This window comes from Sorex araneus, chromosome 2 (assembly GCF_027595985.1).
Source record: "Sorex araneus isolate mSorAra2 chromosome 2, mSorAra2.pri, whole genome shotgun sequence".
Taxonomy (NCBI): domain Eukaryota; kingdom Metazoa; phylum Chordata; class Mammalia; order Eulipotyphla; family Soricidae; genus Sorex; species Sorex araneus.
The window spans coordinates 312,894,111-312,921,183 of record NC_073303.1 but is presented as its reverse complement, the minus strand read 5'-3'; the positions used below and the strand labels follow the sequence as shown (position 1 = coordinate 312,921,183).

At 35.5% G+C, this 27,073-nt stretch overlaps 1 protein-coding gene across 1 annotated transcript in view; it reads right to left on the bottom strand.

The window, feature by feature from the left end:
• The window catches only part of ZBBX (zinc finger B-box domain containing), a 146,407-nt gene extending 120,598 nt beyond the window's left edge, over positions 1 to 25,809 (bottom strand). The window contains 5 exon segments of the mRNA XM_055124803.1: positions 8,212 to 8,318; positions 9,917 to 9,965; positions 21,092 to 21,179; positions 23,386 to 23,499; positions 25,742 to 25,809. Of these exon segments, the coding sequence (XP_054980778.1) occupies positions 8,212 to 8,318; positions 9,917 to 9,965; positions 21,092 to 21,179; positions 23,386 to 23,499; positions 25,742 to 25,809 (426 nt within the window).
• Positions 25,810 to 27,073: the final 1,264 nt, after the last annotated feature.

Genomic DNA, 27,073 nt, shown 5'->3' with positions numbered 1-27,073 from the left:
GTCTATTATGTTACATACATATATGATACATTATACACCAGCAGTGGGAATACCAGTGCATCCCACAGCACTGGTAGTTATCAGTCTTTCTGACAAATGCCATTCTCACTGTTGTGAAATGATATCTCATTGTTGATTTTGTTTTTTGTTATTTTGGTCGGGGCAAGGGGTTTCTTTCAAGTGAGGGAAGTCCCAGGGCTCTACCACCAATTCTAAGCCAATCATGGCCAGTTGATTGCAGGGACCTGTGGGTGTACTGCTGCTCGGTCACTGCTGTGCCGTGGACTCAGGCCACCCTCATGCTGAGGGCCTCCAGAGCCACATGGTGCAATACTCGGGGAACCTTCACGACTGCAACTGGCGATGCTCTATGGAATCAAACTTGGGGTGGTGGGACATGCCCAGCATGCTGTTAACTGCTGTACTATCTCACTGCTCATTGTTATTTTGATTTACATTTTTCTAAGAGACTATAAAACAACACCACTCCTGGCAGCGTGACCTCTTATACCCTAGTTCTCCCTCTCAGAGAACCTGGCAAGGTACCCAGAGCATCCTGCCTGCACAGCAGAGCCTGGCGAGCTCTCCGTGGTGTATTCAATATGCCAAGTACAGTAACAATGATGGCTCTCATTCCCCTGACCCTGAGAGAGCCTCCAATGCAGCACCACTGGGAAGAATGAGTAAAGAGAGGCTGCTAAAATCTCAGGGCTAGAACAAATGGAGACGTTACTGGCACCTGCTCGAGAAAATCGATGATCAACAGGATGACAGTGACACAGTGATACAGTGATATACACATAAAAATTTATAAATATATGGCAATATTTGTTAGCAAATTTTAAAGGAAGCAGTCAACTCTTACGTAGGTCAAATCTGAAATTTCAGAGTATACTTATATGTATATATTTTGTACAAGTATGTTTTGGCTTAAATATGGCTAAAATGACTGCCAACTGGAAAAAATCATTTTAGGCAGTTTGGGTAACTGGCAGAGACATAGTAAACTGTAGATAAGGACTCTATCCCACCAGAGAAGTTTCTACAGTGATGAAATAGTCATGAGTAGTTTAGCTACCATATTTTTTAAAGCTAACATCTTTTTAATTATATGAAGGTTATAATAGTTGTGCTAAAACTTTAAAATAAACTTGATTTTAATTAAATTATTCACATTTTCCAAATTAAATGTTTTACTATTTATTTCAGTTTTGCATGTAGAGAGCCCAAAACTATAATAATTTATTTTTAAAAAGAAGAAATTTGGAAGCTTTGTAGTTTATTTTTGTCAAAAGTGTATATAAATGTAGAAGAACATAAAAAAAACTACGTGAAGAGCAAGTACACATAACCATTATCTGCTCTCAAGATGATAGGGAAAATGCTTAGTATTTCATATGCTTTCAATCACTATGCTTAATGACTCAGAGATATAGACTAATGCTATCTATTTTGTCTAACTGGTGCTTGTATCCCATTGCAAATGGCTAGACAAAAATAAGGTAACTAAGTCACATGGTAGAGGTGACACAGATTTTTAGTTACATTTGAAATTTAAGGTCTCAAATGCCAGCTATGAATCCCTGTTCCCCCATATACAATTTTCCCTATTAATTTCTATTATAAGATAAAGAAATATTTATTCTAAGTACCTGATAAATCTTGCCATCAAGAATGACAGAAACTAATCACACACGGGTTGAAAAGATACTGCAGTCGGTAGGATGCTAGACCTGCACCTACACACTGCTGGTCCAGGCTCCATCCCTGTCACCCACGTGTCTCCCTCAAGCTCCACTAGGAGTGATCCCAGAACCCAGAACTAGGAGTAACACCTGAGTACAGTCAACTGTGTCCTACAGGAGGAAACAAACTGAGCAAACAAGGTAACCCTGGCGTTTCACAATGAAACAATTTAGTTCATTAGACCTGCTTAGTCTGAATTTTAAAATGTCTTCTAAATTTTAAATAATGTCTTTTAAAATAATGTCTTTTAAAATGTCTTGCTTTGATCAAGCATCACAGAATATTTTTATGTTCATTTTTAAAATAAGAACAAATTTACTTAAAATTTTACTAAAATTCTCTAAAGTGTATGGAGAGCCTAAATCCCAGTTCTATTTAAAATAATTTCTTGGCAAATCGGCTTCATAGTATATACATTGTCATCCTCATTTACTTTTCAGCCAAGGTATATGCAATTTATTCTGTCTAGAATGCCTTTTTATCCCTTCTCTCTGAAAAATCAGATCATTTGTTTTCAGGTCAAGTCCTATCTCTAAGTCCCATATTACCCAAGTTGCCTGCCTTTTAAAAAGCAGCACTCAAAACAGAATAGGCTTTGTGAGAAATATTGACTCATAGCTCTCCCATAAAATCCTTTTTTTCATTTTTTGAACAGTGGGCTAGCAAAATTCAATTCAACCAGTAATTTCTTTTTAGCTTTCATGGTTCAGCTTTAAAGATATTGGTATTCATTTATGTTTTTAAGCATTCTGGATAGGAGTAATTTATTAAGTTCCACAAATTATTGCCCACCATTAGATAAAATTAATTAATAAAATAGTATGATATGAGAGCATAACATTATAAAAGTATAACATTATACTGAAGACTGGGGTTTTACATTAATAAAATTATTTTTTATTTATTATATTTATCTATCTTTTAAGTTTTTTTGCTACAGTTAGAATTACCACAAAATAAGCCAGTAATGTAGTTTTAAATCAGAACTGATTATGGCTAAATTTCTCAAACTCCAACATAATCTGCAAATTATAGTGATAATCATTAAATCAGCAGCAGAAAATTATTACCTAAGTATGTGTAATATTTTAAATTGTAAGAGATATTGGGATCACTTCAGTGCTTAATGAAAGACATAGGTCTAATGCGTATTACACAGAAACATTAAAGAAATGTTTCAAATATTTTTAATGCCTACTACAAAGAAGGCATAATTTTAGGCAGAAGATGCACAGCAGTAAGCTATATCCTTACATTCAAGAAGTTTATATTCTACTAGGCTATAAAACAAATTACATAATTATGTAACTAATATGTGAATATTTATGAGTTACATATTTTCTGTACATGAATTGAGCAATTTCATAAAACTGTCACTGTCACTGTCACTGTCACTGTCACTGTCATCCTGTTGCTCATTGATTTGCTCGAGCAGGCACCAGTAACGTTTCCATTGTGAGACTTGTTGTTACTGTTTTTGGCATATCAAATACGCCACGGGAAGCTTGCCAGGCTCTGCATAAAACAAGAAAGTATAATTCCACTGTTGCTATTAATAAAGAACAGTCAGAGAAAGTCACATTTGAGCTGATCTTTTTGATGTGGAAACTGTGATGGGAGAAAATCAGCTGGAAAGAAATGAAGGGGTAAATTTTGAATATGTTGTTGATTCTGCCCTTTAGACACCCGTCTCAGCAATTTGCATAACTCTCCCTCCTCTCATTCCTTTACCTGTCATCTTCTCTAATTCTGAAATAAGAACATATGGCTCTTATTTCAAAACAGGGACAGTCAAGAAATACGTGCATTTTGTGGTTGCATTCAAACCCAATGCCTTTAGATTACCTACTTATTATCTTCAAGGTGGAAAAGATTAAGAACAAAACAAATTCATCCAATTTCTGGGCAGTTCAATTAACTCTTACATGTAAAAACTGAGTTACAAACATTTAACACATTCAGCTATAGTACAGAAAAGAATTATGGATATAGCATTTTGTGAATGGTCATTTAAATGAATGAAAGAAACCCTTACATAAAAAACAAAATGTTGAGTAGGCAGTTTAAATGGAAAGTTCAGAGAGTAGACTGAGTTAGAAATGTAAAATTAGAAATCATCAGCAAAGGGACAGTAGCAAAATTAAGAGAGGAAATGTGATTACCAAGATGTAAGAGAGGACCAGAATAAGTCCTAAGACTCTTCAGTGTTAGCAGATAAAAATTGAGAAAGCCAACAGCAATAACAACAACAATGGCAACAAAAAATGACTGAGGAAAGATAGGAAAGTATAAAAGGAAAAGAAACCAAGAAATAATTATGCCCCAGTGAAGGCCGAAAGAATATACAATCAGATATAACTGATAAAATTAGTATCAAGTATTGACCACTGTCATGAATAATGTGGAAATTCCTGAAATAATCACTGACATCAGTGAAGATACAATGTAGAATGGAGAGGATTAAAGAGAAAGGAACATTTCAACTTCATTTCTCAATACATGGTCAAAGGAAACAAAAGCAGGAACTTGCACATATATTTGTATGCTCATCTTCACAGCATCATTATTTAGAATAGCCAAAGGTTGAAGCAACCCAAGATACCTTCTATCCATGAATTAATAGATAAAATATGAAATATACAGACAATGGGATATCCTTAAGCTTTAAAAAGAAGGCCACCCTGATAAAACCCACAATATGAACAAACTGTGAAGACACTGTTATATTCAACACTAAATGAAACAACCCAGTGACCAAATACCAAACACTGTGTTGATTTCACATACACAGGGAAAGTAAAATAATCAAATTTATAAAGACAGGAAAAAAGAATGGTGGTTCCTGAGACCTGAGAAGAGGCGTGGATAGGAAGTAACTCTTCAAAAAGTACAGCATTTCAAACTTTCAGAATGAAATGATTTCATGGAACTGAAAAGATAGTGCAGCGGATAAGGCACTTGACTTGCATGTGGCCAATCTGGGTTGGATTCCTGGCATCACATATGGTCCCCCAGGACCTGCCAGGAACAATCCCTGAGCAGACAGCTAGGAGGAATAGTTGAGATCAGCCAGGTGTGGAACAAAAACAGGATGAAACGAACTAAGCATATGGATGGTAGTGATGCTGCAGATCAATATGTTGCAGATCAATACTTAATGACTCAGGGTCTATACTTTAAATGGTTATGCTGGAGCTATAGAGATAGCACAACAGGTACGATGCTGGGCTTAGATGTAGTCGACCCAGGTTAGATCCCCAAACTCTCATAAGGTCCCCTACCCCAAACTGTCCCACAAGAACCACTGATGTGGTCCAAAAGACATACACATAGAACACATGTGTTCTCTCTGCCCACTCCAGATGAAACCCCGACTGCCACAAGCTTCCAGAAGCAAGGCCCAGGTATGCAGGTTCTAGGACTAAGACCCCAGGCCTCATGACAGCAGCCAAGGAGTCAGGCTATCCCTCCCTGTCCCCCCGCCCACTTAGTGTCCTGGCTGTCTTGGCTACAATCTGCTGCTTAGCACACCTATGGCCTTGGTCCAGAGACTCCCAAATGAATCTCAAAATGGACTAGCTCCCTACAGGGGTGCCACTGGACCCCAACCAGCAACCAATTGTAAATACAATTTACCACTTGTAAATACAATTTTTGAATTTCAGAAGCACGTGGCAACTTTCAAAGTGAGCAATAGATAATAAATGATCTACCATCTGCCCCTGGCAGGCAGGCTTGAATGGTGGTGGGGAAATTCAAGCAAACAATAATGCCCCAAAGTAGAGAGAGAGTATGGGGGAAATTATCTGCCATAGAGGCAGGGGAAGGGCTGGTATGGGGGAGGGGGATACTGAGGACATTGATGGCTGAAAATGTGCACTGGTGGATGGATGGGCATTTGATCATTGTATGGATGAAACTCAAACATGAAAGCTTTGTAACTATCTCAAGATGATTCAATAAAAAAAAATTCTTAAAAAAAGACACACAAACACACACACCTATACACACAGACCACACATACACATATTCACACATAAATATATTATGTAGAGAGATAAAGAGATAGAGAGAGGCTAATATTAAAGCTTAATATGGAAACATTTCATTACTTATTTATTGGTCTCAAGCATGGCTGTAGCTAGGTTCTGGTGGTCTTTGGCCACTGGGAGCTCTGCTTAGCGTGGGGAGGGAAGCTGGAGCCTATCCCCTCTTAGGAGCCCCAGGGAAGACAGCGAGCATGTGGGTAAGAGACTCTCTGCATTGCTCTCTTCTGGGAGCTTGCTTTTAAGTCTCTGGATGTTGGCCGTTAATGGGATTACACACACCTGGGTTCCTCTGCCGGTACCTTCATGCGTGAGGCTTGTCTGAACGTGTGGAGAGGGGCCTTGATCGTGGCTGTAGATAGGTTCCAGTGGTCTTCGGCTGCCGGGAGCTCTGTTCAAGGCCCCTCTTCACACATTTGGGTGGGCCTCACTCATGAAGGTACCCGCAGAGGAACCCAGGTGTTTGTAATCCCATCAACGGCCAACATCCAGAGACTTAAAAGCAATCTCCCAGAAGAGAGCGATGCAGAGAGTCTATTGCCGAATGCCTGGCTGTCTTCCCTGGGGCCCCTCAAAGGGGATGGGCTCCAGCTTCCCTCCCCACCCCGAGCAGAGCTCCGGGCAGCCAAAGACCACCGGAACCTAGCCACAGCCATGCTCAAGGTGCCTCTCCACACATTCGCACAAGCCTCACACATGAAGGTACCAGCAGAGGAGCCCAGGTGTGTGTAATCCCATCAACGGCCAACATCCAGAGACTTAAAAGCAAGCTCCCAGAAGCTTTGCGGCGGCGTGATATTTTGTAGCCTACTTCTCCCTCTGGGAGAAACTGGCAAGCTTCTGAGAGTTTCCTGCCCACATGGGACAGCCTTGCAAGCTTCCCATGGTGTATTCATGTGCTAAATCCAGTAACAAGCTGGATCCCATTCCCCTGACCCTCAAAGAGCCCCCAGTGTGACATCATTGGGAGGGCCAAGTGGAGAGAGACTTCTAAGATCTCAGGGAAAGGACAAATGGAGAGCTTACTGAGCACGCTCGAGAAATCAATGATTAATGTGATTTCGTGATCGTGATTTATTGGTCTTGGGGTTACAGATGTAGCAGTGTCTAAAGCTTACTCTTTGCTATGCACTCAGAGATTACCTGGAGGTACTTGTGAATCTAAGTCTGTCACATGAAAGTCAAAAGTCTTATTACCTACACTATAATCTGTACCAAAGATGTGCCCTCTAAATCAAAGTTTATTTTACGATACACTTGTTAAAACTCATGAAATTGCACCAGTAAAAGTTAAAGTTAAAAGAATGTGTTAGTCTTGGGTATCATTTTAAAATTTTACAACATAAATTTAAGAAATAAAAATGCTATTTGAGAAAAAAATTAAAAGACTTGCACACAAATGTCTGTTGCAAACAAAAATAAATCAAAAATAACTGAAACAATTAAATGCCATTGGCATGGATAAATTATTTTGTTATACCTGTACAATGAAATATTTCAGTATATTAGATAATGCAAATGAACAAATGTGGTAATTAGGATAGATATTCATGTGGAGCAAAATAAGCTTTGCACACACAAAAGTACCATATAATTCCATTTACATGAAATTCAAGACTAGATAATACATGATACTGTAAAACAGTTTTGGAACAATAGCACAGCAGTTGGGCGTTCGCCTTTCAAGAGGCCGACCCGAGTTTGCTCCCTCCGTCCCTCTCGGAGAGCACGGCAAGCTACCGAGAGTATCAAGCCTGCGCGGCAGAGCCTGGCAAGCTACCCGTGTGTATTGGATATGCCAAAAAACGTAACAATAAGTCTCTCAATGAAAGAAGTTACTGGTGCCCACTCGAACAAATCGATGAGCAACAGGATGACAGTGACAGTGTAAAACAGTTACATAACTGAAGAAGTATAAGGGAACTTTCAAGGGCATTCTATTATCTTGATAGTGGTTCATAATTTTGTCAAAAGTCATACCTCTCCACATTTAAGATATATGAATTAAAGTTCTGTGTTAATTTACAACCCAAAATCAAATAAATAAGAGAATGGAGTAGAACATGATGATTTTATTAGAGACAACACTTCAGAAGTTTAAATTTGAAACATATAGAGAAATATGTGGTGGTGACAGTCATAAATGATTTTTGTCATTGCTTTGGTTTAGGACCTAAAGATGATGAAATGTAAATATTCTGTGATTGCAAGCATGATCCAGGGGAGAGAGGAAGTTTACATCCTTAAACAGGAATTAGAGATTTAGTGCATTGTATAGATTTTGTACTTATTCAGATATGTATATAATTCATCATTAGTAAAAAGGAAACACAATATATGGATACCAAAGGAGGCTACGTCATTAAAAGTGTGTAAAACTATGCCAAAGTGATATTCTAATTCCTTATAATATACATACTAGTAGGGCAGCTTTGATCTCACATTGTCCACAATCTTTTCCTTTTATCAAAGATTTTTCACTTTGAGAAGTACTTGTCACTTTATGACTAAGTTGTTTCATTGGCTCTGTTAAAAAAAAAGATAAATGACACTTTAAAAAGTGATGTTTATTTTTGTATAAAATAATGAAATTTTACACATTTTTGAATTCTTTTTTTTTTTTTTTGGTTTTTGGGTCACACCCGGCAATGCACAGGGGTTACTCCTGGCTCTTCACTCAGGAATTACCCCTGGCGGTGCTCAGGGGACCATATGGAATGCTGGGATTAGAACCCGGTCAGCCGCGTGCAAGGCAAACGCCCTACCCGCTGTGCTATTGCTCCAGCCCCCACATTTTTGAATTCTTAAACCATATTTAAGCATTAGTTATCTACTATGATTGTAAATGGCCAAATCTAATTTCCCCAGTAGTCTGGGAAACACAGTTTCCTTTTTGCCATGCATGTGTTTAAGGCTATATGCAACTGCCTTTGAGATAGACACATAATTACAAAATATAGTAATTGTGCTCTTGCTGAAATTCCTATGTTATTGTCCCATATCTATAGATCAAATTTAACTCCTCATAGAAAAACATCTAGGTGGTGTAGAGATAGTACAGAGAATAAGGTAGAAAATCTAAGTTCAATTCCCCAGCACCCCATATGGCTCCCAAGACCATGAGATATCCACGAGCACAGAGCCAGGAGTAAGCTCTGAGCACTTCCAGGTATAGCTCCTCCAACCCCCACCAAAAAAAACCCTTCCTAAACATTTACTATAATGTATATGAAATGTATATGATAAATATATGCCTAGTAAATATATATTATAATAAATTTCTGTATTTTGAACTGGGGGCCTCCTAGCAGTGCTTGATGGTACAATGCTAGGACATGGCGAGTAGGTGCTTCTCAGCTTGACTGTGTCAAAGGCCACGAGTAACTCTGGCAAGCGTGGGGTGGCATATTTGTAACTGGGAATCCAACCTGGGCCCTTGTGCATGTAGACATGTGCTTCAGTTCTTTGTCTTTCTGGCTCTACAAAGTATTTTAGCCATTTGAACTAACACTGTTTATTCTCTTTTTTTTTTTTTTGCTTTTTGGGTCACACCCAGCGATGCTCAGGGGTTACTCCTGGCTTTGCACTCAGGAATTACTCCTGGCGGTGCTTGGGGGGGGACCATATGGGATGCCGGGGATTGAACCCGGGTCGGCCGCGTACAAGGCAAACGCCCTACCCGCTGAAACACTGTTTATTCTCTATTAGCAAGAAGTTTTTTTCTTCTGAGATTATAATAAATTCAACATTGATAGTTGTTATTACCAAAAATTATTAAAATATTAAGTATTGTTTAATTGTAATTTTAATTTTTGATAGTTAAACTCTAATTTATAAATTTATACTGCTGAATTTTTCTACTGGTCAAGAGATTACATTATCTTTAAGGAAAAATGCTATGAAAGTTATCAGTTTTGAAAAATGCTTTTATTATCATCCTATACTGTTGATCTTTTTTTATGAAAGATGTCTACACAAAATGATTGCATTTTAATATAAAATATTAATAAGTTGATATAAATTTATACATTTTATAACATACTGCATAAACAATTCTAATGCTTTAATTTTCAATGCAATTCAAATTTCTATGCAATGCAGTACTATGATAATAAATAGTTTACCTTGAAGCTGTTCTTTCAGCAATTTCAATTTCACTTTTCCAGCAGAAAGCTGTATTAATGAAACAGAATCTGTCAGGTATGCAATCCCTTATTCAAAGCATTTATATTACTAGGACAAATATTACAAAGGTATTAAAATTATGCATCTTCAACAAGACTCATTTTGAGGAAATAAATTTAAATGTATAGGTGATATTGAAGTATACATGAGAATATAAATTAAGAGAAAATACATAAAAGGCAAGGGACCTTTTTAAAATCTATTTCAATCCATACCATACATTATTTTTAAAGCAAACTAAAACAAAATAAAACACATGTATCACCAAGAAGTGTTCTTATAAAAGCACAAGTATGCAAAAAATTGTAAAGATTTAACCATTCCTTATCTGTTCATTCTTTATGATACAAAGTCCAATATTTCTGTAGTCTGAGACAAACTGAATTTTGTATGAACTGCTCTGCTTACATAACTGTAGAAGTCAATAATATTATCTTACTCACCTAATCTAGGGAATCCCATGTTTAAGCATGATAGATTTAACCTTCAAATACTGTTTGTAATTCCTGTCTTCCCCAAACTAAACTAAAAATAATTTGAATCAATATAACTCACTTGTAGGAATCTCAAATAATTCTTAAATTCCTTGGAACTTAAGTTTTTTTTTAATATAGATCAGACTCTGATTGCACAAACTTGCCTTGGTACTATTAAAATCATCACTAAAAGTACACAAACTAGCATGGACGGTTTACTTTCCACAGACTGTCAATTCATGTAGAGTTTGCAGTTTGAAACTTGCATGCTCAATTGCCTAATTTGTACATGAGAATATGAGAGCAATGACTGCCTCTACGTCTATGGCTGCACCAACTGCCGTCATCTTTGAAAATTTAGGCCTAGTTATTCTCAGAGAGTCTAGTGGTTTTGCTTCAAAAGGGCATTTGTTACTCACACACGTTAAGTAGCTACTCAGATGCTGTGTACCACACACAGCACAAAGGAAAACAGGACAGAAATAATCTATTTTTATGTGAATTACACTTTTATTTTTAAAATGACAATGTTATAACGTTATAGGTAGTTTGATTTTGGTTTTCACAATCAAATCTGAATCACCCAATATTACCTTAATGGTCCGTTTGAGCTGCAAAAGGTACTATGTAATAGTAAGCTACCTGGGCAGTATATACATACATATATACACACACACACACACACATATATATATATATATATTTGTGTACTAAGGCAAAATAAACCTATTACTAGGAATTTTTTATGATTTTCTTTTATTATTTTGAATAATATTTTTCTGTTCAATGAAGATAACCATTATTTACTTCAAGTGATTTCAATTAACTGTAAAAATCTAAGTACGCGGACGGGCATGTGCACTCGCAGTTTCTCCAAGCAGCTCTGTCTCACCCCCCATGTTCAGTGCTCTGGAACCGTTGTGTGTGGCTGTTGGTCAAGGGCAGGCGAAGGAAGGAAGAAGGCCAGACTGGTTGCCAGTTGTCATTTATTTCATTCTCCCTCTCTTCTTCTCTCCCGTCTCTTGATCTCTCTCTGGATCTCGCCCCCAACCCACTCTTCCAGCCTCATTAAATCCCCCGAGCATGAGGGGATTGGGGTTTACACATAGGTGTGGTCACCATCAATAGGGATAAAGTTCTTTCCCTTCAGAAGATACTGCTTTTAGGACAGATTCTCCTTCAGCAGGACCATTCACCCATGAGTGTGTTTCTCCTCTCCTCATCCAGCAAACATGTAAGCATTCATAATATTAATCATTTTGTATGGACACAATAAGAGATGTATTAAGTTTATAGGATTGCTCTCCTGGGGCCAACTCGATCTCAGACTACAGTGCTCAGGCCAGATTAGTCTTTCCTATCCCTATCAGGGTCCTAGTCTCATCGTTACTTTTGGATCATGACAGCATTTGTCCATGATCAAGCTCTTAACTTATAGTTAAGAATTAGGCACTTTGGCCAGGCCCATCTCGATGCCAGGGTAGCACATAATTCACCACTTGCCCTGGATCTGTCCCATCCCTTGTCAGGACCCTGCATTTGGGGTGCTAGGAACTGAGGGCAACTGAGGCTTAAGTGGAGAAAGCAGATGCCTGGGAATGAATAATAATCTAAGCCAATTAAATCCCAAATTACAAAAGAATAATATTATCTTCTTGCATCTATACAAAAGGGACATTAGTTTAAAGTAAACTATTCAAAAGACACAAGGAGAGGAGAAATGCAATATTAACTTATAATTTAAGTTCAGTGTCCTAGAAAGGTCTGACCTTACAAATTTACAGAGTCAGATTAGGGGGAAAAGCTGATTAACTGTTTTGGGGAAGAGAGCATAAAGAGTAATTACAGCTAAACAAAGGGATGGGAGTGACTTCAGAATACCTTGATGGGTGTGACTGGGATAAGCCTAAACTTCTGGATAAATCAGGATAAGCTCCTTGTGGCAGTGGGGGAAAGGACAAAGTAATGTCATACTACAGTTAACAATTTGTGAGCTATTATTAAGCCTTATCTTCATCTGTTTAGTAAAAAGCTGGGTGTGGAATAAGGTTGGGTCAAGGATAGATGGATGAATAGTTAGATTGATTGGCAGATGGATATGCATATGTATATACATAAAAAATATAGTGTACAGTTTATTAATATACTTATGCTTATAGCAGTAAAGTTTAAATGGATGTAATCAGTGGGGATAACAGACATATCATTTAGCCAAATATACTCTGACACAATATTCAACCTGTTTTATATTTACAATTACCTTAAATTTCTCACAAATGCCACTATCTACCATTCTAAATCCAAATTTTTCTCATTGTTACAAATATCCTCATTGTTTTCTCCAAAACTCTATTTTATTAAAGCACTGTGAGTTACATACAAAGTTATATATACTTGGGCTTTTGACATACAATGTTCCTTTACCCATCTTACCACCAGTATCAACTTCCCTCATTCTAATCCAATATTCTTCCCAACCATTGCTTGTCCTTAAATCTAGACTCCTCTGTTGTTCCATAGAACATTTTATAAAAGCCGCAAACCCTTCCTAAAAATACCTCTTTCAACAGTTCACATTAACTTGTCAATTCTCTTCTCGAGCACAGTCTGCTTTACAGAACTCACCTAAGAATCAGCTCTAATTCTGCTCCCTTTCCCTTCCCTAGCGAGAAGAAAATTCTCCCTTTCTGATCCTCAGCAGTCCTTCCAGAAAACAAACCCCAATCATCACTCAGTGAAGCTACCTCCAGGGTAGGTAAATTCAAATTCAAACCTTTAAATTCAAATTCAGAGGCACTCTGGTGAGCAATGCGGCCGGAGAAATGCTCCGGACCCGAATCCGGGCCAACAACTCCAGGGATCCAGACGGAGGAGGTACAGCAGGCACACCTTCTCCGGATGGAGCCCTGGCGACACTGAGAAGCAACTAACACGGCTCCGGGTTGCGGGACTGGAACACATCCGAGCCGCGCGACCTTTTCTAAAAACTGAAAACATACAATCTTTTAATGACAAACCAATTATCAAATGCTTCCTTAGTAGGGCTGTCTTCCTTGGGGGGAAACTCCAACAACAATAGTGAGTATTGTTTTGCAATATGGAATGTAATCAAGGTAGAGAGAAAATGAAGTGAAATTCATCAGTTATACACTTGGGGGGGCTCTGGCGGGGGGTATACTGGGGATTTTGGTGGTGGAATATGGGCACTGGTGAAGGGATGGTGTTTGAATATTATATAACTGAGACATAAACCTGAAAACTTTGTAACTTTCCACATGGTGATATAATAAAAATTAATAAAAAAATTAATAAAAAAAATAAAAATAAATAAATTCAAATTCAAGTTCTATGTCTTTGTCCATGTCCAGGATCCTCTTCTACCTGAGCTTCAGCAATATGTTCAGTATTTATCTCTATTATGCATATGGAGAACAATTGTGGAGATTCCAATGCCCATGTTCACGTGACATCCTATTACTGAAAACCCTACAACATGCTAACATGAACATCTAAGTAGCTTTTCAATTACTCTACTATTATAACCCAACCTAAATCTATACAATATTTTGAATGGTCACAGCTTCAAAATAGCAGCCAATTTGTCTTACCTTCTTCCTCTTAAGACTTCTCACAATTGTGAACCATAGCTATGAAACCATAGCTATGAAATAATATCAACTGAAATCATACACTACTATGCTGAATAATCTCAGCAATTATAACTCTTTTGCAATTTAGTCACTCATTGCTAAACTTCCCTCATTATTCTCAAAGTAGCTACTCAAAAGTTTCTCTATGCCTCACAACTCAATTTTATCCCATTTTCTTTCTCTATTCCTAATTCCCTCATCAATGTTACTCAACTCCTGCCTCAGAATCAAATGCAAACTCTAAAACTTTGCCTTTCCACCCACCTGATTCTTTTCCATCTTTAATTTCTCAGAAAGTATGTGTCCTCTATCCCATGGCAATAGTCTTCTTAAGGAGACACCCCTCAAAGATTACACCTCCAAAAACTGGCACCTCTAATTCTCCTCTTCAGTCTTTCCTCCACTAAGGAAAGACTTTGCTAAGCCAACTCACATATTCCTTATTCTATATATATATATATATATATATATATATATATATATATATATATATAAAATAATCTCGGAGAGCCCGGCAAACTACCGAGAGTATCCCGCCTGCATGGCAGAGCCTAGCAAGCTACCCATGGTGTATTGGATATGCCAAAAACAGTAACAACAAGTCTCACATGGAGACATTGCTAGTGCCTGCTTGAAAAAATTGATGAGCAACGGAATGACAGTGCTACAGTGCTAATATATAATTAAATATTTCCTTAATCTCATAAACTCCTGAGAAGTCATTGTCTGTTCTCAGGTTCATTGTAATATTAGTCTTTACTCATTGACATCCCTCTTCTTTCTTACCACTCAAAATAAAGTTTTTTCCAATAACCACATCAAATTTAATGTTTTAAATCATTTTTGCTATACACTTGCACTTTAATATGCTTTTGAGGAAATATTATAAGTGACTTCACATGCACTAGTTTATATATTTCTCAACTGTAGTGCCTATTTACACATATGGTAGCCAAGACTCAATAAGTTTAGGCAATTTGCCTAAAATCACGGAGCTAATCAAACAAGTCAGATTTTAATTTATATGTCTATTGCTTAATTATGGTACCACTGACATTTTAAACCAAATAACTCTTGCTATTGTGGGAACTTTATTTATGAGCTAAAGCAAAAATTTCAGCTAAGCTATTAACTAGCATAAAATTGAGAGCATTAACATTCTTTTCCCTGCCATATTTCCTGAACTTGATTCATACCTGTGCTTCCTTGAGGTTTGTATCTCGCACCTTTTTTATTTCTATAAATTCTCAAGGAACATATTTTTTAATTTAAACTACACAAGAAAATTCAAATATAATTCAATCTTTGAAATTTGTAAGAAGAGTATAATTTTAGTGTTCTTGCCCAAAACCGGGGAGCTTAGTATGTGAGATGATAGATATGCTAATTAACTCAGAAGGAGAACTCCTTTTACTATGTAAATACTTACCAAGTAATCAAATTGTACACCTGATATATCTTATAATTTTCTCTGTTAATTATACCTCATTAAACTGGGGAAAGGAAAGAAGGAATTAAAAATCAAGCCAAAATCTTTAACCCAAAATATCTTTTCCATATCCCTTCCTTATTCAAGTCCATAGTCAGTCCAACCACAATTATACTTGACTGCTTAGTTTTCTTTCTCACAATTTTTGTCTTATGGTTTCCTTTCTAATCACATTCTTCTTATTAAACCTATGGATTCTCTAACACTCTAATTCTCTAATCACTCTACTTCTCTAAATGTAATCTTAAAAGTATCAGGTAAACATACAAAAGAGCTCAGAGAAAGACCAGAAAACAGAAACATCAATTTCTATTTCATTTTTGACTCCTTCCAAATTTCATTTTTACAATAACTTGACATGTTAGTAAACAAAAAGATGTACAAATAAGTTCTACTTATAATACATTAAAAGTAAATGTGTAGGTAGGTTATGTTCGGACTGAACTGACACATGTGAAGCATGATCAAAACAGCTTAAGTATTATTTGTTCTATGCACTATCAACTCCAAATGAAAGGGGTAGTTGAACAAGATTAACCATCAGAAATAATCAAGATAATCTTGCTGTCCTTTTGCTCAAATCTATCAGATAGATTTGCCACACTGCAACTTTTAGGACCCCCCCCCTTCTACAATGGTATCTGTCCAGTGTCCAGCCATATAGACTCACCTGAACTGATGTGAATTTTAAAAACTCCTCATGACTCGATTCTACCAACCCTATGAATTTTGAGGACTGGTTAGAAATCACGTTCTTTTACTCAGTGCCAGGGTACTGCATCCCAACCACCCCCCGTCCCTGGGAACTAAATGAAAAGAACTATATCTAGTCCTTCCTCTCCCACTGAAATATCAAAATATTGAAATAGAATAGTCAAGACATGATAAGTAGTCTAGAGTAAATAATTAATAAGATAGTTATTGAGATAATCATAAATATAAAACTCCAATCTCAGTGTGCATAAAACTTTAAAAACATTTGGGAAATAAAGGAATCCAGCTTCAATGGAAGAAAGATATGGAAGTCTAGTGAAGTTCTCAAATTAATTAAAATTCTCATGCCTGGTCAAGGAGGACATCAAATAAACAACATCAATGAAAATTTAAGCAATAACTGGAAGATATATTCAATCAACTAAGAATAATTCATTCCAAGTATGAAAGAATCCATACAAAAGAAATTGAAGATGCTAATGAATATAAACGATGTCAGTCTCATGTTATGTTACTTTATATTCCACAAATGGGTGCAGTCATTCTACATCTATCCCTCTCTTTCTGACTAATTTCACTTAGCATGATACTCTCCATGTCCATCCACTTAAATGCAAATTTCATGATTTCATCCTTTCTAATAGCTGCATTGTGTAGATGTACCAAAGTTTCTTTAACTAGTCATCTGTTCTCAGGCACTCAGGTTTACCACCTAACGACAGTAGAGATAAGGGCCAGGAGTATCACTTCACTGTTTGGAAGCTGGCCTCACGTGCTGGGGGAAAAGGTAGTTGGGATGGAGAAGGGACCACCAAGTAAATGATGGTTCATGGGATCTCTCAGGATGGGATATGCATGCTGAAAGGAGACCAAGTACCAAACTCAATGGCCTCTTAGTACCTGTACTGCAAACCATAGTGTCCAGAGAATAAGAAAGGTGCCTGCCAAAAATATAATTTTAAAACATTTTTTTAATCTATCATTGCAGGACTGGAAGTACTTAGTACACTGGTGTACTTAGTACACCAAGTAGGCACTTGCCTTGTACACAGCCCACCAGGTTTTGATCCTCGACAGCATTAAAAAAGCTCCTAGAAATAATATACCAAGAGAGTAAAGTACACAGCTACAAAGTCAAAACACAAAATTCTGTCATTCCTTTATAAAAGTAATGAATTAGAAAATAGAAGCCATCAAAAAGTTTACTTCATTTAAAATAATGTCTACACACATCAAGCACCTAGGAAAAATTTTAACAACAAAAAAGTAAGAACTATATTAAGAAAACCATAAATCATTTAAGAAGGAAATAAAAGATCTTAGAAAATTAATAAATATAGTTCATGTTTATGGACTGGAAGATTAATATTTTCAATCCATCCTACCTAAATTAATACATAGATTCAATATACTCCAAGGGCAGCCCAAATAGAGAAGGGAACACCAAGTAAAGGGGATCTAGAGGATCTGCTCAGGATGGGAGATGTGGGCTGAAAGTAGACTATAGATCAAACACGATGGCCATACAATACCTTTGTTGCAAACCACAAAACCCCAAAGAAGAGAGAGATCAAAAGGAAATGCCCTGCCACAGAAGCGGGGTGAAGGGGTGGATGGAGTGGGGATGGTGGAAGGGATACTGGGATCATTAGTGGTGGAGAATGGGTACTGGTGGAGGGATGGGTACACTGGTGGTAGGATAGGTGTCAAAACATGGCATGTCTAAAACTCCACTACTAATTATCAGGTAAAGCAATTATTTCACAAAATAAAAATTTAGAAATAATTTATTAAATGCGGCCAACCCGGGTTCAAATCATCCGTCCCTCTCGGAGAGCCCAGCTAGCTACCAAGAGTATCCCGCTGCCCACACAGCAAAGCCTGGCAAGCTACTCGATATGCCAAAAAACAGTAACAACAAGTCTCACAATGGAGATGTTACTGGTGTCCACACAAGCAAATCAATGAACAACGGGATGACAGTGACAATAATACAGTGAAATGTCTCTATCAAGGAAGTAGACTGGGGTATGGTACCAAAGCTAGGGACAATGATGGAGAAAAGTTGATATTGGTGTTGGGATTGATTTTGGACCAATGTCTGCCCTAAACTCAACTATGAATAACTTTGTAAATCATGGCTTCTTAATAAAAATTAATTGAAATATCACTGTATCACTGTCACTGTCATTCCATTGTTCATCAATTTTCTTGAGCGGGTGCCAGTAACGTCTTCATTTGTCTCTGTCACGTGCTAGTCTAGTGTAGCCTGATGGCATCTGCTCGCTCCAGGAACATAAAGAGCACATTGTTGTTACTGTTTTTGGCATATCAAATATGTCACGGGTAGCTTGTCAGGCTCTGCTGTGTGGGGGGAAAAATAAATAAATAAAAATAAAGAGGTCACGTGGCTGTGAATGAGGCTGCGCACTCCAGGAAAAATTGTGTGTCTCTCTTCCGGGAGGTTTGTTTTATAGTCTCTGGATCTTGGTCGTTGATGAGATTACATTACATTACTTAATTACTAAGTTATTCATAGTTGAGTCTCAGGCAGACATTGTTCCAAAATCAATCCCAACACCAGTATCAACTTCTCTCCATCATTGTCCCTAGCTTTAGTATCATATCCCAGCCTACTTCCTTGATAGACAAATTTTTTAAAATTATTTCTAAATTTTTATTTTATGAAATAACTGTTTTACCAGTCTATTAAAATATATGACAAGAAAAATGAGCACATCAGTATTTAAGTTTTTCCAGTCTACATAATATCACTTTCTATACCCAACTTCTATAGTTCCCAACCTTATATTTTTATCCTCCTACTCAGCTATGAGTAGGGATAGCGTAGTAGATGGAGATAGTAGTAGTAGATAGTAGGGATAGAGTAGTATTGCAGCACTGTTGAGAAGGACGAGTAAAGAGAGGCTGCTAAAATCTCAGGGCTAGAGGAAATGAGACGTTACTGGGCCCACTCAAACAAATAGTTGACCAATGGGATGACAGTATATACATACCTCTTGGAGAGCCCGGCAAGCTACAGAGAGTATCCTGTCCACACAGGCAGACCCTGGCAAGCTACCTGTGGCGTATTCAATATGCCAAAAAACAGTAACGATAGGTCTCATTCCCCTAACCCTGAAAGAGCCTCCAATCCTTGGGAAAGATGAGTAAGAAGAAGCTGCTAAAATCTCAGGGCTGAGAGGAATAGGGACATTAACTGGTGCCGGCTCGAGTAAATCGATGAACAACAGGATGAGAGTGACAGTGACAGTGACTCAACTATGAGAGTAGTGGTAACTGGGATTATTACTTATTTCATCATATTTTCTTTGAAAATATTTTTTTAAATTTAAATATACATCCTCTTTTATATCTGATGAAGATCTCCTGGAGAACAAGGACAATTGTTATATCACAACACATTCACTTCATAGCACTGTGGCACTGTTGTCCCGTTGCTCATCAATTTGCTTGAGCAGGCACCAGTAATGTCTCCATTGTGAGACTTGTTGTTACTGTTTCTGGCATATTGAATACACCACAGGTAATTTGCCAGGCTCTGCCATGCGGACAGGATACTCTCGGTAGCTTGCCGGGCTCTCCGAGAGGGATGAAGGAATCGAACCTGGAACAGCTGTGTGCAAGGCAAACGCCCTACCCACTGTGCTATAACTCCAGTTTATTCACTTCATAAGTGCTATTAAATAAGTAAACAAAGTAGAATTTTAAAAGGCCTACCTGCTGTAATAATCGTTCCAGCTGTGTGTTTTGGATTTTGGGTGGTGCTCAGGGATCATTCCTGGTAGTACTAGGGAAGATCAAGGAAGACCCTGGCAAGTTCCCTGTGGCATATTCGATATGCCAAATAGGTCTCATTGCCCTGACCCTGAAAAGAGCCTCCATTCGTTGGGAAAAACAAGTAAGGAGAGGTTGCTAAAATCTTGGGGCTGGGACGAATGGAGACTTAACTGGCGCCTGCTTGAGTAAATCAATGAAAAACGGGATGACAGTGATAGAGTGACACAGTAATACTAGTATAAGAAGCATGGAAAAGTAGCTCAGAGAGATAGTTTAAGAATAAAAAGAGTTAAATAAGCATATCTCAGTAAGAGAATAATACTAAATAATAATAAATAATAAACAATAATAAATAATAGTACTAAAGAATAAAATGCTATTCTGAAGCAGTGAGAACTGCTATGTAAAATGTTTGTAGATGCCAACTGGCCAATGAATAGTTTAGTGATAGCACATAAAAAGAAAAAAACTATATTAGTTAACATTTACAAAGTCACAACTCTTGTTTTAAATTATACATTAGGAAACAGCTCCCTTACATAAAGACACTCATCTAATATAAACCTTAAATATAATGCAACATATATTAAAATACAAGTAAAGATAAAGCAATTCCATATCTAGAAAAGCTAAAAATATTTTTGGTTAAATGTCTACACATACAGAATCATAAACATTTATAAATATCATTTTTCAATACAAATATGGAAACATTGAAAAATAAGAGAGCAAACAGGTAGAAAACATCTGCTCCTAGGTTATATCAAAAATTCACTTAATTGTAGATCATTAAAATTTATATTTCAGAAAAAGCATAAAGACTGAGAGCTATGGCATATTAATATGAAACCTAATCAAAATCCAATTAGATATAAAATCATTAAAATAGTATGTTTTACAGTATACATGGGAATTCAAGGTCTAAAATGTCATTTATATCTTCTTGTTTAGCAAATTGTTTGAGAATAAAACATATTTTCTTACCTTCACATTTCCTTTATTTTGTGATATCAGATGTGATTGATTTTCCAATTTTGTCATCTGTCCAGATTTCCAGTAATATCCACTTGACCTTCTATATATATACATATATATAAACAGAACAGAAAATATAATTACTAAATACATTTCTTTTCTAATTAACACAACTAGATTTTTGTTCCAAAATATGAAAATTCAATTGTTAACATTTAACAGACCACCAAAAATAAAAAATCAGGTATCAATAATGCCACAATATCCTCAGTGATTCTAAAATATACTAAGTTATACCACATTTGGAATTTTAATACTGTTACATAGAGGATCCAATTTTAAAAATTTTTATGTGCAAAAAAGCTAAGAGCTATAAAAATGCAAAAATAAATAAGGAAAAAGGAAAAATAATGCCCCAAAATAAATAGCGGATTTACTAAGTGATTGATAATAACTCACAAATTGAGTGATTATTAGGAATTCAAATCCATCCCTGTGTTTAAATAAGACAGAGATTAAAACATAGGGCAAAATATTTGGTTTTATTTTCAGAAATTTGATTTTTGCAAAATTTTTGGATGTCGAAGGATAGGGGGCCCAATCCTATTAAAAAAATAATGAGATGAAAATTTTCCAAGGTCACACTGATAATAAACAAAATAATCAAGATTAGAAAACTAGAATTCTGGCTATCGCATTTACTATCAATGTGACCTTAGGAAAGAATTTAGCAGTTTTCAAAATTCAGTCAAGTTTTAGGATATTCAAAAACATTTAATTTTTTTTCTCAGTTAAGGTAAACTAGTATTTGTAGTTTGACTTCAGGTACTCTGATTCTCAAATGTATTCAGAACTCAATGACAAGTAGAGGCTAAGCCCAAGAACATGAAAGTTGAAACATAGAACTGGCCATAAGGTTACTGAGAGGAGCAGCAAGATCCATGGAAAACTTTGTCAAATGAAAGCATATACAATTTTTAGATGCATTGATCACTGAAAAATAGAAATTTTCTATTTTATGTAAAACAAAAATAATATTCCATTTCCAAAGTTATGTGAGTAGACATCTTGCACAGTTTTTTTGCTTTTTTTTCCTTAAGAATCAGACTTTAAAGATAACTTTTAAACAAATAATACACATTTTGATTTTCTTTATTGGTTCAGAAAATACCTGAAAAGGTATATGATGATGATCACTAGTTAGCACCAAACAAAAGCAAATATATAACAGATCTAATGTTACTTAGTATGAGTAAAAAGCATATGTAACATGCATTTTCTATAGAACATTATTTGGAAGATTATTTTGGAAGAAAATTGTCCTATGTCTACAAAAATACAAAGTTTGACCTATTTACCCACAAACCCTTTTTCATTAATAAGCAAAAATGCATGTAAAAAAGTGTTCAAAGAAGCAATTGTAAACACTAAACACTAACGATCTGAAAAATAAAGAGCATTGTATATCCACACAAATAAAAATGGAGATTTATTTTAATGTGGCAAGAAGAACTAAGATATATCAAGCAGAATAGTAGGGTGTGAATCAATTCACTTGTTTTTGTAAGCAAGTGTCATCTGTAAAAACATTCTAAAAATCATCAGATACATACATGCATGAACATACACATGAGTTCATGTAAAGATTAAAGCTGAAATAAGTGATAGAAAAGTGTCTGTCCACCAATCTAAAGCTAATGATATATGCCTTATCTCATATCATTACTTGTTATACATTGTTACTATCATATCATTTCTGTAATAAGGAAAAATAATCAGTAAAATTAGTACGTAAATGCAAGCATAATATTAAGAGTTTTTATTAGTACAATTCTACAGAGAATTTACTAAAAGTATTACAAACATTTTTGAAGAGTTGAGTAATTCTTTGATATATAAATTCCTGCACTCCCAGTTTTTAAATCAATAAATATGACTAAGTACAAACAGGTATTAAGGCATATATATTATTGCCTTTGTATGGCAATCTTATGAGACAAAATGGAAAATTAGGCATTATATTTCAGAATATGAATGAGTCAGGGGAGTAAATAATAAAATAAGATAAATTGGTGTGTATAAGGCACTACTGTTTCATAGAAAATAAAAGCATTTAGGGTTGTAACATTCCTTGTATATGTATAATAAAGAAAGCATAGATAAAATTCAATAATGTTGTTCATCAGAAAATATCACACTATTCATTTAGAATATTTCTTTATTAGGATAACAATTATAGATAAAATATTATTTCTATAATAATTTGCGTAAATATTATAAAAATATCTAAAACTATAACCCACTGTCTTTCTTCTTTTTCTTTGCTCCTTGTTGATTGGAATTTCAGTAGTGTTTTTTCCATCTCTTGATTCTCCAACTCTAACTGTACTTTCTCCATTTTCAAATCCTGAGAATTTCTAAAGAAGGAAGATTTTAATATAGAATGTTTGTTTGGGGTAAATCCACAAGCACAACACAGGACAAAATTTCTTCACAACATTCTTTGCCGTAAGTTATAATTATGATTGATAAGTAGTAATTTCACTACTTCCATTATGTTTCTTTGAAATATGGTTTCTTGAATTAGCATTTGACTTCATTAATATTTCTCAAAGCAAAGTATCTCTTTAAACCTTCTGTTTTTATGGTTAACCATTTAAAATCACAATTCACTCTCATACATAATTTTTACACTGCTCTTATAATAGATTCAAGCAGTTTGAAGTAGAGTGCTTCAGATAATGATTTTTTTCCTGTATGGGTATAATTCATATTTTTGTTGAAATTGTTATTTTGAAATGTATATAAAGTTTCTATTTTTATGCCTAACAGAGAGCAAGGGAGAGAAAGGAGAGGAAAAGATAATATGCTTGAGATCAAGAAAAGAGAAATTATCTATTATAATTTTATTAGCATAATTATCAAGAAAATTAAGAGGACTGAGTCATTTATATCCCATAGTTCTCAATGAAGCAAATCAATTAAACATGAACTATTTTAGGACAAAGAAAAACAATCATATATTTATGTGCAAAATATTTTATGATATTTAAAGTCATCAAAATTTTAACATATGTTCACTTAACAATTTTGGTCTTTCTGTCAACATTTGTCATGAATACTCTTGTAGATCAAAGCCAACCTAGCTCTTGACTTACTTTATCTATCATGAATGTAAATATCTTCCTTCATTTTTACATTAGTGTTTTACAATAATCAAGCAGTGTAGAAACCATATATACTATGCTTGGCAAAAAAACTAATATAAAAACAAGAGATCCAAAGAAAGTAAACTAATTTGTGTATCTGATGAGAACTGACCAAAGAGAAAGTCCTCCAAAGTAGTTGTCAAGTATAAAAAAATCTGCAGAGATATTCAAAACTTTATGCTGACTTATCAAAAAATTATGTAGACCCAGTTACTTCTTATAGAAGTATAAACTATGTGAATAAGAGGCACAATAGAGTAGCCAGTATAAAAAGAAAGAAAAGAGAGAGAATGTGATTGAGCCATGAACCACAGAAATTTTGGAGAATTACCCAAACATAATGTGAGCTGAGATCCAAGGATAAAATAATTAAACCAGCTAACAGTTTTCTAGGAAGAAATAAAAGAATGGAAGCAAGTAGAGAGATGTGATATGTGTATCAATAAACTAGAACTTTAGCACCATCAGTTATGTGTAGAATGTTGAAAATGGCATAAAGAAGTACTCAAGTAGCAGCCAAATGATGAAGAGATATTAATTCATAGTGAAAAATTAGGATTTGAATACTATGAGAAATGAGAACCATTAAAGAATTTTAAGATAACTGATCAACCTTGCATTTCAGCCAGTTTATTCTGGTCACATAATAGAGAAATTAATTAGAAACTAGAAGGCTACATGCAAAACAGTCAGTTAGAAGCCTACGTGAGTAATCCTAATAATACAGTGATTATTCTGACCTGACTTTTTTCATTAAAAAAGAAAAATTGATAATTCTAGCAATCTAAAAATTGATAATTCTAATAAGCACAAGACAATCTGGATCAAGAAATGTCAAAACTTAAATTAAAAATTGATACTCTGGTCCAATCCATTCTGTTTTGCCCTTAGAGATATTTAAGAGGAAGGTATTAGAAATTTCCAAAGAGTCAAGATGATCTCAAAGAGAAGCAGTATTTTAAATCATCTCTATCCAAACAATGTCATGAAATTTCCATGATATCCAGAATTACTTGAACCTGACTGAATGCATCCCCGGGCAATTCAGAATATAAGGTACTCTTTCTGGGAAGGATAAATACAACACAACCGTTTTAATGATGCAAATGCATTAAGTACACAGTGTTTTTTATTCAATTCCAATTTAACTTTCCTCAGAATAAATTTTATATCTTAAATAAGTCACAAAATATTTATAATAGTGATACTACTTTAATAATTAATAACCCCAGTTTCCATTTTGCATCTTGTGGCATAAACAGCTTTAGTCCTTATTCTAAAACTTTCATAATATGTAAATTTGTTCTACAGACAACAATATAGCATTTTGAAGAAAATTAAAGAACAATCAAAAAAGTTGAGATCAACTCTAAACACCCTCATGTAAAAGAACTATTATTACAAAAATCTTAGTAATTATTTTTATATATCACAGATCTATATGACTTACTTATGTTTTAATTTTACTGAATTTCCAGGTTTTCCCCATGGTAAAACTATAAAATCTTTGGTGTTCATGATTATGTTCTTGATATTTCATAAAATTATTGTGATTTGCAGAAATGTCTGAAAAGAAAAAGAATTATGCTAAGAAAAAGCACTAATTAAAAAATTTGATATTATATGTTCAGAAAAAAACCTTAAACCCAAACTGGAGAGAAGACTGAATTTAAGTTTAACAAATATTATTATATTAAACATTAGTATAAAACATTTATGTTACTTAAAATATATATCATAATACTAAAATATTTGCATGCATTTATTAAAATATTGAATTATTTATTTTATGTGAAAATTAATTCACTATGATAAATCATGTAAATGGTTCTTTCCATGTTTAAATTCATAAATGATATTCATAAAAAGTATCAACTCTGTTCCCATCCAAAAATTGCATCCAAAATTAAACACAGTAAAAAAAAATTACTTTAGAAATACAATTTAAGCTAGAAGATCTTTATATGTGTGGCAAAGTAAGTATTAAGTTATGTGTAAGTACCAAAAATATTTGAATATCCTCATTTATCAAAAAAATTCTAAGGATGCTCTTTATATACGTTCAGAAATTAGCATATTTAGAAAAAATGTTTCAACATAAAGGAATAAAGATTTTCTGACTAAATCCAAATTAACTAAGAAAATTAAATTTCTCATAGCACCCAATGTCTTTAGCATGCCAATTATCCATGGTTCTGTAACATTTCCTCTGCAACCTGAATTATCAAATCCAATGAACAACTATAATATATATTATAATTATCACGAATCACAAAATCCTGTTGATCGTCGATTTCTCAAGCGGGCTCAGTAACCTCTCCATTCGACCTATCCCTGAGAGTTTAGAAGCCTCTCTCCACTCGGCCTTCCCAACAATGCCACTTTGGAGGTTCTTTCAGGGTCAGGGGAATGAGAGCCAGCTTGTTACTGGCTTTAGCCTATGAATACACCACGGGAAGCTTGCAAGGCTGTCCCATGTGGGCAGGAAACTCTCAGTAGCTTGCTAGTTACTCCCAGAGAGAGAAGTAGGTTCTAAGATATATCGCTTCTGGGAGCTTGCTTTTAAGTCTCTGGATGTTAGCCATTGATGGGATTACACACGCCTGGGTTCCTCTTGTCCGAACGTGTGGAGAGGGGCCTTGATCATGGATGGCTGTAGCTAGGTTCCAGTGGTCTTCGGCCGCCGGGAGCTCTGCTCGGGGTGGGGAGGGAAGCTGGAGCCCATCCCCTCTGAGGGGCCCCGGGGAAGACAGCCAGGCATGCGGGCAAGAGACTCTCTTGT